The following is a 13,045-nucleotide window of genomic DNA, read 5'->3' as shown; positions in this document are numbered from 1 at the left end:
AGGCTGGGCAATCTTCAGGGCTGTTCCTGGAGTCCTGCTGGCCAAGCACACCGGCTGGTCACCCTGCCTGGTCACCCTGGCTCAGGAGAACTCCTCACCTCCGCCCTTTGTTGGCGGCAGCACTTTGGTCAGTGAGCCGCTGCCTCTTTGTTCTGCCTTTTCTCCCTTATGCACTCCCATTACTCTGGGAAAAATCAACATTTGCCTTTCAGAGCGTGGCAAACAGAAGGGGTCTGTATTACATCCCGATGGCAGCCTCAGGCTTGCAGGGCTCCGACGATAAATCCAGGGATGCTTGTTGCAGGGGGACCCTCTGGAGTAGTAGTCTGGGACCTGTGCTTGTCCAAAATAAGAGCAGGAAAGCAGTGTGTGCAGCTGGAAAATAAAATTTGCATTGGTGTTACATGAAGGTGGCAAGAAATGGATTTAAAATCTTAACTAAGGATGATTTCTTCCCTCCCCCCCAAAAAAAAATAACACACTGCTGCTTAGTGTGATAAAGCTGTGCAGCGTTGGAGCACAGCAGAGAGCCAGATGCAGGGGTGGGAAGCTTGCACCAGTTCTGCTGCGTGGCCAGAGCGGTGCGGGCCTGCGGGGAGAGGGGAGGAGAGCAGCGGGGTGCCTTGGTGGGAGTATTCGATCCATATGGAAATACCACACTGCAGTTTTAAAATTCCTTTCCCGTCTTTTAACTCTGACAGCGTTTTTCTCCAACTAATCGATGGCTATTGCCAGATGAACCTGGGAAAGTCCGGGGCACGCATGAGTCTGGCTGCTGTAAATGTTTGGGGGTTTTTGGAACTCGAGGGGAAAGGGGTGAGCAGCGATCATTTGTTTCATTCTCTGTTTGCTTAGTGCTTTGCTTGCTAAGCCCTCTCCCTCATCCATTCAGGCACTCGGGTACTCTCGTGCTATTAAAGGTAATCATTAACTAACACATTTTTAGCTTGCAGAAGCTCTTGTGGCAGCTGGTTAATGTAAGAGGTTGATTATTTCCTTCTTTGAGCAAGGCCACAGCGTGGGTGAGTTCGGTGCCTTCCCCCTCTCTGCTGGGAGGCTGCAGGTTCTGCAGAAATGCAGGGACCCAGCCCAAGCAGCTGTGTGGAGGCTGAGCCCTGCACATCCCACTCAGTTAGCAAAGAGGCCACGAGGACACTGTGGAACTTCACAGGTCCTGCTGCTTCCCTCTCTTGGGTTTCAGAAGGTGAAGGCTGCTTGCAGATGAGAGTGGTGAGGACAGGTTGGATTTAGAGGGACAACATCTCTTCAGAAATCTGGTTAACTTCAGCAGTGAACTGGAAATGATTTCAGACTTGACAGTACACACAAGTTCCTTTCCCAGTCAGCATGGCTTTGCAAGAAGTTTTCTGATCCTTTATAATCTTTTTCTCTTCCATCCTGCTGCTATAGAAAAGAATTGCGTAAATCAGCAAAACTGACAGCACATACGCAAGACCCACTTTTGGCAGTCCCTTCCAATCTGTGTGGATGCTTGCATTATAAACATGCATTTGTGCAAATCCTTGGATATGTCGGTGTGGTGACGTGGCACCCTTCCTGCTGCCCTGTCAGATTACTAAAATGCTCCAACCAGACGGATCACAGATGATGACTAACAGGCTTTTTCATAAGAAAAACCGCTTGTGCTAATTTTTTTGCGCTTTCATGGTTGGCCAGCATATCTCTCAATGGCTATCAGCTGTCTAGGGCTTTGTGGACAGTAGAGAGCAGACGGTGACATACAGTGGTGAAATGCTGTATTTCTGTCAACTCAGTACCTGAGGGTTGAGTTTGCTCACCCAAGAACAAATATGCAGGGAAGGGGATGGTCTCTGCACTGTTTGAAGGATGATTTAGGTATTGAGCAACCTACCAAAGCAGCTGGGGTTGTTGTGGTGTTTCAGTCTTGACACAGAGGTTGAATGTCTCTGACAAACCTTAGGTTTGAGCACGATCAGCCGGGCATGGCTCAGGATGTCTGGGCACAAACGCGTGGTGTGGGTTTGGGGGTCAGGCCGGGCAGCTTTAACTGATCTTCCCTGGCCTCAAGTTCTGTGGCTGTGTTAATTGATTTCCTGAGAGCTGCTGCAGTTGGGCTTAAAAGCTTGAATCAAAGCCCAAATGCGATGGGAGGTGGAATGCCAGGCCAAGCCCGTTCCCTGCTTAGCCCTTTGCTGTGTCCAGCAGCCCAGTTGTTGGCTGGGGGAAACCATTCAAACTTCAGGAAAAAAAAGAAAAAAGAAAAAAAAAGGCTTAACTCCTGCTGCCTCTTATCATTAGCATAAGCTTTTGGAGTGATATTTTTTTTTTAGTGTGAGCATGCACTTGGCACCTGCCAGAAGCATAACGTAGGAGGAATGTTTGCATTTTGCTCATGCCATTTTTCCTGAGGTTTCCTCGAGGGCTCTCTGATCCAGCTCTGGGCCCTTTTTTTCCTACATGTGAACTCATGGCTCTGGTTGTGTTAACGGTGCTGTGCTGCTGAGCAGGGCTGTCTGGTGCCTGTAAACATGAGCAAGCTGGTGATGGCACAGGGTTCACGGGATGAGGTGCGGAACTGCTTGTGGTGCCCGCAGGGCAGTAGCTGCATCGATCCCTCCCGAGTTGGTCACTTGTGCCCCTTGGGAACAGCCAAAGCATCCTCCATCCCTACGAAAAGCTCAGTTTGCTGCCAGAGACATTTGATCCAGAATGGAGCCGTGCACATGGGTTGAAGTTTCTGTCTAGCTGTGCTCAGCTTCTTTGGAAAGAGTCTCCATTACACAGAAACGAGAAAAGTGTCTTTATCCTTCAGCGCATGTTTCTGATTAGTGCTGGAAATAGGCATGATTTTTTTTCCCTTTTTTTTTTTTCTCTCATACATACTCCTTTTGAGGTTAATGTTGCAAGTGGATTTCAAGTTAATAAAAGTGAAGCTGTAATTGTGTGGTTCGCTGGAGCTGGGTTTGAAGCAATAGAGACTTATTTTCCTGCTCTGCAAGCAGGCGCCTTTCCCTCGCAGTCCCCAGCTGCCTCCAGTGACCCCATGGTTCTGCGAGCTCTGACTGCAGGGCTCTGCTTCTGAAGGTGAAGCCCAATGTTAGCATTACAAAATGTGCAGCTCAGTCTCCAGCACGTCCTCTGGTACGCTGGAGAAGCCACCGTTGGTTGTGCACTGCGGATCGAGCCCTGGGTGGGCTCTCCTCCCTCTGCTCACAGCTCTGTTACTGGTGAAGACCTCTCCAGTCATTTAGCTAAGGAGCTTTTGGAGCTTGTCCGTGTGGAGCAGGAAGGGATGCAGCTGCTGGTGATGACAGGTCTCTTGCTATCTGGGCAGTACCTGCGATGTAGATAAAACAAGGGAGAATTCATGCTGTAGGGTCCTGAACAGATGGTCCTGAGTAATGTGATGGATATGCAGATCCCAAAAGGGGATGGAAAACTGTCCCAGCAGTCCATCCGGACACCTGTGCCAGCTGTGCATTCCCTGCAGGGCAAGCGAGGTGACATCCTTGGTGCCGTGTCCTCCCCAGCAGGCAGCGTTGGTGACAATGGAGGGCAGGGTGGATTAGAGGAGATGGGGTTGGGGGCCACTACTGGAGAGAGCAGAGCCTAAAATGTCATCTTTTGCTCCAAAACTGCTTGTGATGTGGACGCCACTGAGGTGTTGTTGTGCTGGGGGTCTCCCAACCCCAGGTCCTCTGTTGGTGGGGCCTGGGGAGGGCTCTGTGGCCTGGCCCAGACCCACACACCCCAGGAGGGAGCTTGGGTGTCTGTGGGAGGGCGCTGGTCTTGGATGGAGACATCTCCAGTGCAGTCTGGACACCCTGCCGTGCTCATGCTGAAGAAGGAAGCTGAGTTCTCTGACCTCAGACCCACCAGAAACTACATTTAACGGAAGCAAAGGTCGTGCTGGCTGCTCGGGTGAGCTGGTGCCGCTTTGCTGACTCCAGCAGCATGGGACGACTCCTGCTGGTTTTGGCCCATCCTGTTCCACCGCGACCCTTGCTTGGTTTGGGTTCCTTTGTTTGTTTGTTTTTTGTTTTTACTGGAATGTGTAGAGAGAGAGTTCCTGGGCTACATCTTCTATTGTTTGTCCTCACCCCGTGGTTTCTCTTCATAATGGAAATTGCTCATTTGTTCTTTGATTTCTGCATGGTATGAGTGTAGTGGCATGAAGCACTCACTGCGAGGCGAAAATAGATTTCAAGTGGCCTTGTTACCAGTGCATGTAGAAAGTTTGGGATTTACCATGCAAAAACTCTGATTTGCTTTGGAGAATGTACATGCTGCCCGTATTGCAGTTGAACATCTCTGGCACGTCTAACATCTTGTTAGTGCTAGCCAAGCCAACTGGAAAGGACAGGCTGCAGTAGGGATAGCTTTCCCAGACACACCGAATTCAGTCTCCGTGCTGCCCTGCACCATGTCTGCACCCCCACATTGGGGCAAGTACCTATGAAATGCTCCCATCACGGTGCTGGAATGCTGTACGTGTGTTATGTTACGGAGTTGTAGGGGTTGGAAGGGACCTCAAGAGATCATTGGGTCCAACCCCTTGCCAAAGCAGGTTCCCTAGAGCCTTCAGTGCTGCTGCTCCTCTTGGGTGCCATGTGGGCCTAGCCTGAGGATCTGGAGGGAATTAGTCCTCGATTATGGAATGTGAGAAAGTATTGCCCAGCCAGCCAGCCAAGGTGAGGCGAAGCTCTGTGAAAGTTATAATTCTGTGCTGCTCTGACACATCCGCCGGGCTGAATGAGCTGTTCTTGGACCGACCTATTTTAGCTGCTGGACTCTTCCAGTTTGAAGTCATCCTGCTGGGGTGTGGGGAAGCATTCCAAATTTCAACCAAATAAAGCACATTTCATTATGTTTCTTAGGCCAGTGTGCTACAATAAATTTATAGGATGGCCCGAGGGCACTTGAACAGTGTGGAGAGGGAGGGCTCATAGACGCTATGTCTGGGGTGGAAACCTTTGATTTTTGGTTCACAGCCCCACAGCCGAAAACTGGGGCTCAGCCTGCTGTGTCCACACTATAAATAGAGGTAACCCCGGAATGCTGTCAGCACGCCACATTGCTGGCTTCCTGGCAGCGTGTTCAGAGCAGCATATTTTTAGCTATTGCTTTCTCATTTATTTATTTTTTGACAGATCTTCTCCTCTGTCTTGCCTGCCCGCCAGCTTTCCCTGCTGTTTATCTGCTTTCCAGGACGGAGTCAGGATCCTCGCTCAGTGGCGGGGCAGCGTGGCACCACGGGTAGCTTGCTGTGCTTGGACCCCAGGCCACTACCTCCCCTTTCCAGATTTGCTCTTAAGGTGTTGGCCAGCCTGGATGAATTGGTGTTTTGCTCCTTGTTTTCCTTTCTATTGAAAGGGGATTAACAGCATTATTGTGTGACCCAGGGGCTGGAGCAGCAGCCCTCAGGAAAACTTCCTTCTACTCCTGCCTCCAATACAAGTCTGTTTTTTGCCCACCTTTTCAGTTACCTGATTAAAAAGCTTGCAAATGGTATTTGCACATCCCCAGAGAAAACCTGCGAGACAGGGCAGATAAGCAAACCTCTCAGAAATGTTTGCATAAAAGTACACGCTCAGCCAGTCGTGCATGGATGCTCTGACGGCCGGGCTGCCTTGGACACTGCAAGTCGTATGTGTGTTTTTCCACTGGAGTTGTTGCTAAAGGGAATAAAGCCTATTTCCTATGTGCGATCCTGTCCAAGCTTGTAAGCTCCTCGCTCTGCTTCCATCCTGCTTTCCCGCAGACTGAATGAAGTCTTTGAACATGAAAGGATGTATTTAACTAGCTCAGCATGGCTGCATATCTGCGTTGTTCAGCATGCCACCCATAAGGGACCTTTTCCTCCTCTTTTTTTCAGCAATTATGAAAGCCAGGTTTCAATGCCTCACCTTGCCTGCACGCAGAGCAGAGGTGTTGGTTCCCTGCAGGGAGCTGAGCCAGGGCTTGAGCTCTCTTGCAGCTCATCTGAAGAAGTGGCATTTAAAACCCTGCTGGGCACAGGAAACGTGCCCTGTCATCCCTGCCAGAGCAACAGGCATTTAGGAGGAGGAAATAATTGAGAAAAAATGAGGCACTGTGTTTAAAAGAAACAAAAATATGATGCTGGTTAAAATGTTTAATGCTGATTATAGTGCACGAGCGCCTGGAAATTCCAGCCCTTCTCTCAGAGTAATGGAAGCTGCGGGCTGAGGGATGTGCGCAGCAGCAGAGCGCTCTGTGACAGTGCAGGTGAAGCTCTCGGGAGGATGACCTGGGTGCTTGCAGCATGGCTGGATGGTCCCAGATGGGTTTCTGGCTGGTGGGGGCCAGGACCTGCTGGCAGGGTGCAGAACTGGAGGGGGGAACGGCTCCGGGCGGTGCTGGCCGGGGCTCCCTGCGGCCAGGCAGCTCTGCCGCTCCCTGGGACCAGCCCTGCGGTTCAGCTGCCTGGCTTCGTAGGCACAGAGGCTTTTTATATTAAAAAAGGAAAGGGAGAGAGAAAATGCACACACGTATGCATATATACAAGCAGAGGCTTCTGAGCGTGAGGCATTTTTTCCATGTTGAGTTGCCAGGCAGCACTTTTCCCTTCCCTCCCTCCCTCCGTCGCGGGCTCACTGGTATGAAAGTTTTCCTGCCTTTTATATTTTTTTTCCTCTTTTGTGTATGATGCAAATTCCTACAGCTGACGAGGTTTGTAAGGTTGTGGCTGTGTCAGATATCACAGTTTCAGGATGTTTTGCAGCTTATAATGGTGCTGCTGCTTTATTCTTTTTGCATATTGTCCAACAGATCTGGTAGATGTTGAGAAGAGGGGATATTTGTTTAAAGTCTATCACTTGTAATTATATAACACTGCCTAACGAATCTGGAAGTCTCTTACCTGTTGGCAGAGTAGATATCCCAACTGACAGTCTTGGTGTGTGCTCTGGCAGGCTTTGTGCTGATTCTTTTCCTGTCCACTTCTATTGTGCTAAAAAATTAAAAAAAAAAAAACATAAAAGAAGGGAAGCTGAGGCACTGATCGGGTTACAGTTTCTGCAGATGGCTAAGCTATAATCAAAGGCTTGTTGCCATGAAATTTTGTTCTTGTTGATTTTTTTTTTTTTGGCCCACCAGGGGGCTGAGCATTGTGACCTTCACCAAAAAGCTGCTGGGAGTGCAGAGAAAGTGAGTGAGTTGCTGATGGATTAGAAATGATGCTGTAGCTGTGTGCCCTTCTGTCTTGTGTGAAGCGAGAAAGCAGTCACAGGTTGATCTGGGGAGGTTTAGATTGGGAGTTCGGAAGAATTTCTCCACGGAGAGGGTGGCCAAGTGTTGGAATGGGCTGCCCAGGGAGGTGGTGGAGTTCCCATCCCCGAAGGCATTTAAGAGATGTGCAGATGTGGCTCTGAGGGACATGATTTAGTGATGGGACTCAGTAGGTCCAGGTGATGGTTGGACTCAGTGATCCTGAAGATGATTTCCATCCTGAGTGATCCTGCTGTGATTCTGTGAGCCTGAGAGACCGGCAGGCATGCAGGCGTTACCTATTTCAGACAGCAATTGCTATGGGAATGAAGGAGACAGGTCTGTCTGCTTTTTGTCTTTCAAAATAATGTGTGATGAAGGGTGAGTTAAGCTTTCCGCACGATCTTTCTCCAGCACAATGCACGTGAATTAACCATCTGCTACCCCAGTGAACACAAAGGAAACATTTTAGTTGAAAAAAAGACTTAGCAAAATTAGCCCAACATCTGGATCGCTGTATTCTGGTTTAGCATCTGCCTGCAACAAGTGATGCATCAGGTGTTTTGGCCAGTCCTGTCCCACAGCAGGGTTCTCAGAGACAGTGCGTTCCCAGGATGCTACATCCAAAGGGACTGAAAAAGGGGCTTATAAAAAAGATGGAGAGCATCTTTTTGCTCAGGCAGATAATGATAGGACAAGGGGGAATGGTTTTAAACTAAAAGAGGGGAGTGTTAGATTAGATATAAGGAGGAAATTCTTCACTCATAGGGTGGCGAGGCACTGGAACAGGTTGCCCAGAGCAGCTGTGGATGCCCCATCCCCGAGGTGCTCATTTTTATTACATTTATTACATGCAACATTCCTTCCCTCGCAGATTGCACAGGAGATTCCCAACACAATACGTGCCTTACCAGCTGTAGTCGTAGCGTGGAGATTGCTCCACATATGCTCTCCACATGAACTCCCTTAGCCCATGCAAACCTTCTTCTTGCTTTAGGAATCACCCGGACTTCCAGTGGGAGACTGCGGAGGCTCAGTGACCAGACGAGTCCAAGTAAGTTACGTGAATCTTTCCTTGTGAATCTGCCTCATCCAATAAAAACAAACAACGATAACAAAACGCGCTGGGAGAATGCAAGAGGTGACTGCAGAAAGCACATCTCCTGCCTCCTGTGTGTTGAATACTGGCTGCCAATAAATGCAGAGCTCTCTGCTGCAGGGAGAGAGCAGCGTGTATGGAAAAGAGAGCAGTATATATAAAATAACTGAAAAGAGAGAGCAATATAAAATAAAAGATTAATTACTTACTGAATAATGATCCAGAGAGAATAATTAGAAAGCCATCTCAGCTCAAGGGGTCTGACACCAGGTAGCAGAAAGCAGGAATGGCCTGAGGTTGAAATATAGCTTTAGCAATTAGTGGCTCTCTCTTGCTCTCCTTAGCTATTATTTTTTATTGGATGTGGAGATTTATGGATTGTGTGTGCTTGTGACTAATTTACACTCCTAATTGCAGTTTAATGTTTCTGAGGCTGTTTCTGATTCAGAAGGAAATGAGTGGGAGGGTTCCTTTCTCAGAGAAGGTGTTTCCCAGCCTCTGGAAAGCAGTGGCAGCAGTCTCAGTGCCTGGGGTACCTGGGACGATTTGCTGAGTTGTTCGTGTGTGTGACACTGCTGGGAGCGCTCAGGCACACAGACAGGTCCCTGATGCTGGCAGAAAATTTCCCTTTTATCTAAAGCACACAACAGGAAGCTGGGACAGCTCCGTTCTAGGCTTTTCCTTTTTGCTGGCTCTGCTAGTCCCTCTGATGGACTTGTGCTGCTCCACATGGGGCAGCATCTGGCTCTGGAACCGCAGTCCCCTGTATACCACGGATTTTCACCTCTGTTTTGGTGCAGCTGATATCTTCCTTCACCTCTTCCTTCCTTTAGTCTGTTCAACCTCCCCTTTGGCATTGCCTCTTCACTTTCTCTGGGCAGACAGTCACCTCTGCTGCTTGCTGCGCCCCAAGAGCCCCGCTTAACTCCTCAGCACCCCGTGCTGGCCACATTTGGTTCAGGGCTTCCACCCGCTGCTGTTCCCTTGGTCTCTGTCACTCACAGTCACTCCCTCTGGGCTCTGTTTGCTATTTCAATTCATCTTCTCAGCCCTCATATCCTGTCTCAGCTCCCAGATGTACTTATCAAAACAGTCTTTGTCAGCTTTTCCCTCCGTGCTGGGGGAAAGCCACCCTCGGGAAGCCTTCCTGGAGCGGTGACTTCAGCATTTTGCTGTATCGAGGCTTGAGCACACGCGGCATGGGGATTAGTCACAGACATCTGGACAAGGGTGCACTTAGCCACTTGGGAAGCTGTGACACTGCCTGCCTGGCCTTCATCAAAAGCTAGAGATAAACACAGAGGCAGGTCTTCCAGATACAGCCCAGGCAAGGTGACAGGGGACATCGTGCGCCGTGACACGATCCTGCTGCTGGGGCACTCACTGCTCCGGATTGGGAGCCTCCTACAGACCTCAGAGGTCTCCGACGTGGGCGTTGTGATGTATTGGTGGGAGGATGTAAATATGGTCAGAGCAGGCCTTTGTGCCACAAGCTAATAGCAAATGGCTGGAGAAATGTGTTGCGTGGAGTCGCAGCGCTGGCCTGGGCCCGGGAGCAGGGAGCTGAGCTGTGCTTCAAAGCTGCCGCTCCAAAACTTGGCCACCGGTGCAGAAGCTGCTGGTTCTGAACTGAATCGCGTGTTTATCTCCTGCATGTGCGAAAACAAAGCTGCCGTCGCAGCCCTCGCATCATGTGTTTTCGTATACATATGTCCAAGGACAGAAAGGGGATTTGGTACAGCTCCAAAGGTAACTGGAGTGTGGAGAATCTAAATTGAAAGACACAGCACGTTTGTTCAAGCCTGTTTTCTTTAGGCTCTAATTATATACTTTTCCACTTTTCTGGTGAGAGACCTTTTAAATTTTAATGTATTTTTTTCAAGTTAAAATCAAATGAGCAACTCAGTGCTCCGGTTTACGCTGCAGTAAATATTTATGGCTCTGTATAACTGAAGCTCAATTTCCCCTTGTTTCAGATCCAAATGTTCTCCTCTGCACATCTGGCCCTGCACCCAGAAGTTTTTATTCTTGTGAAAGATAAATTGGGACTGGGATGACTGAGCAGTGGCTGTAAATGAAGCGTCACAGAAGGAGGGGGGGTTGTTTTGGGCTCCTTGCCACCCTAAACAAAGAAAGGGATGACATGCATTTCCACAGCCACTGACTCTCGGGCTCTAGATAGCTCCACAGTCATCCGCAGACCACGTTTAGCCCTGGGACATGCAGCGACATTAGGACACTGGATCTGGCCTTGACTTCTTCTGGGAATCCTATTATGCGACTCCTCTTGGTTTTTCCTGTCCCTTTGACAGCAGTCGTGTGGCAGTGGCATCCAGCGTAGCTCAGAGAGCTGCAATTCTGGGACTCGAGAGCTTCAGCTTTTGTTTGGTGTGGGTCTGCTGGGTAGTCCTGGGAAAGCCGCTGTGCTGGGACCCATCTGGGCTTCTTGTGGGGCCGTGGAGAGAGCTGGGGGCTGTCAGAAACTCAGAAAGCATCCAGAGCACCTATTGGAGGTTGGGAGGTGTAAGCTTCTTGGAGAAACCCATGTCCTCATAGGATTATAGGGGAGTGTAACTTCTTTAGGTAGTTATATTCAGGAGTATGGGAATCCTGTGCTTTGTCTCAATTTTTTTCTTTCACTGCAAAAGTGGAGTCAGCCTCCTGAGAGCTGTGCTGGGGAGGAGATGCCAGGATAAGGCAGTGTTCAAGTGCTTCAAGCTTGTAGAGGGGGCTTGGGCTGCTATGTGAAGAGATGCCGTGGTTGCTGGTCCTTCTGCCCTACAGATCTGCCGTGGGCTGGGGTGATGCTGGCCATGGGTTCCCGGCTCCCTCCAGCAGCAGTGGGGCTGGAGGGGCCTCAGCATGAGATCCTGGGCAGGGGAATTTGGGGTTTGGCACCGCCACCCCTCTGTTAAGGCGCACAAACCCTGCCCTTGGGAACATTTTGTGAGTGGTTTGGAGGCTCCGTTCAATGCACAACTGGAAACAGGCAGCGAGAGGAGTGGGAAGCCCTTCCTAAAAGGCTCTGCTGTGGTTTGGGATTTTGGCCCCTAAAATGCCACCGTCACCTGATTTTTGGTAGCTTAGGGTAATATTTTTGCAAGGTTAAGAGCGGTGTGTTAGGGAAGTTACTCCCACCTCATTTTCCTACAACCGTACCTGATGAATTTGAAGGAGAGAAATATTTGCTGACATTTGCCATCCGGAGCAGGGCTGCATTCCCGAGCAGGCCAGAAAACAGCCCCAGAGCAGTTGGAGTGGAAGAAATCGGCATCGTGTTCCTCGTGGGCAGCCAGCTGCGCTCTGGACTTTGATTTGCTTCCAGGCTTACAGGTTGGGCTTTGCGAAGAGGAAGGAACTCCTCTTGCAGGGGCAACGCAGGAGGGTTCAAAAAAAAAAAAAAAAAAAAAGCTAGAATTTACTGATTTAGCTAAAACAGCGTGTCTCTGCGAAGGTAAAGGCAGCTTGGGGTGGGAGGAGGATGCCTTCCCCTTGTGCTACGGCAGAGCTGCTGCCACACTGCTGCTGTGTTAGGGTCAGGTGCTTTGTTGGTGAGAAACCCCGCAGGGCCAGCAGGGGAACAGGTGCCTCTGCTTTTCCCTGCACCAGCTTTTCTCTCGCTGCTCGGCCGCCCGGAGCCGAGTGGGGCAGGGGCAGGCTGCCAGGGCCAGCTGCAGCGGGGCAGGCACAGCGCTCCCAGCCAGGGGCGCGGGGTGCGAGCGGCCCCACTTCTGCATCCTCAGCAGTTGGCCGGGGATCAACCACAGCTTGTCTCGGCGCTTTTTGGAAGCACAGGGCATAATTTTAGGGAGGCGTAAAGCTCCAGGCCAGCTATCTGGGTTGCATTATAAAGGGGCACTCGCTGATGTCATGAAAGCCTTCATCAGAGCGGTTTGTCTCGTGGTGTTTAAATATTTCTGCTGGGTATAAAGCCTGGAGGCAGTCCTGTGCCAGGCCGTGTGTTTTTTGGGTCAGTTCGGGCTCCTTGTCTATAGTTTAGGTTGTCAGTGGTAGACAGTAGCCCCAGTGGGTGGGCAAGCAGGGGCTGGGGCTGCGGGACACGAGAGAAAAGTTTCTGGTCATGGTGTGAGCCTGTGCCTTGTCCTGGGGGTGGTGGCACCGCGCTGCAGAGGGCCCCGGGATGTCCCTGCAGGGGCTGGTAGCTGCTGCTCGTGGCTGGTGGTGTGAAGCCCAATTACAGCTCTACATTCAGGGCTGTGGAATTAAAACAGGCTGAAGAACTCCCTTGCTAATGACACCAATCCTTGTGAAAAGGCTCTGGCAGTGCCAGAGGAAAGCAATGCTTCCTCAGTTGTCTGTCAGCCAGGGACAGTGTGTGTGAGTCCTTACCAAAGCTGTTGCTTTGCTGTTTACTGACAGCCCTAAGGCTTAATAGAAGTGGGGAGAACGTAGTTTTATAGGAAACAACATGCCCAGATGCTTCTTATTTTGCTTTTCCTGGGTTAAGCCTTGCTGTTTCCCTTTTAATAGTTATTGATGTTCCTATTTCACAGACAGAGCAGCAGAGAAGCTGTAAGCAGTGCTGTTTGCCCATAGATCCGGGGATCCTTCCCCATGGCACTGGAATGGGAAGCTGTGTGTCCTGGGGGTGGGTGCACAGCTGTGGGCACAGCTTAAATTGGAGCATCCCAAACTGGTGAACCCTGCTGAAGCCAGCTGTTGCAGTGATGTACCCAATCATGCAGTGAGTTGAAGGTAATCACGGCAATAGCTCTT

General features: G+C 50.2%; 1 protein-coding gene across 2 annotated transcripts in view; it reads left to right on the top strand.

Moving 5' to 3' along the window:
• The window catches only part of SEPTIN9 (septin 9), a 118,848-nt gene that overhangs the window by 16,519 nt on the left and 89,284 nt on the right, over positions 1-13,045 (top strand). Inside the window, exon 2 of one of the 2 annotated variants that reach the window (XM_068654973.1) lies at positions 8,207-8,263. The exons of the other annotated variant lie outside the window; for it this stretch is intronic. Within the exon in view, the coding sequence (XP_068511074.1) occupies positions 8,207-8,263 (57 nt within the window). The remainder of the gene's footprint in view (positions 1-8,206; positions 8,264-13,045) is intronic. 2 annotated transcript variants of the gene reach the window in all.

Source organism: Anas acuta, chromosome 18, assembly GCF_963932015.1.
Source record: "Anas acuta chromosome 18, bAnaAcu1.1, whole genome shotgun sequence".
In the NCBI taxonomy this organism is placed as follows: Eukaryota; Metazoa; Chordata; class Aves; order Anseriformes; family Anatidae; genus Anas; species Anas acuta.
Note: the sequence above shows the minus strand (reverse complement) of the source record. Positions and strands in the feature narration are given on the sequence as shown.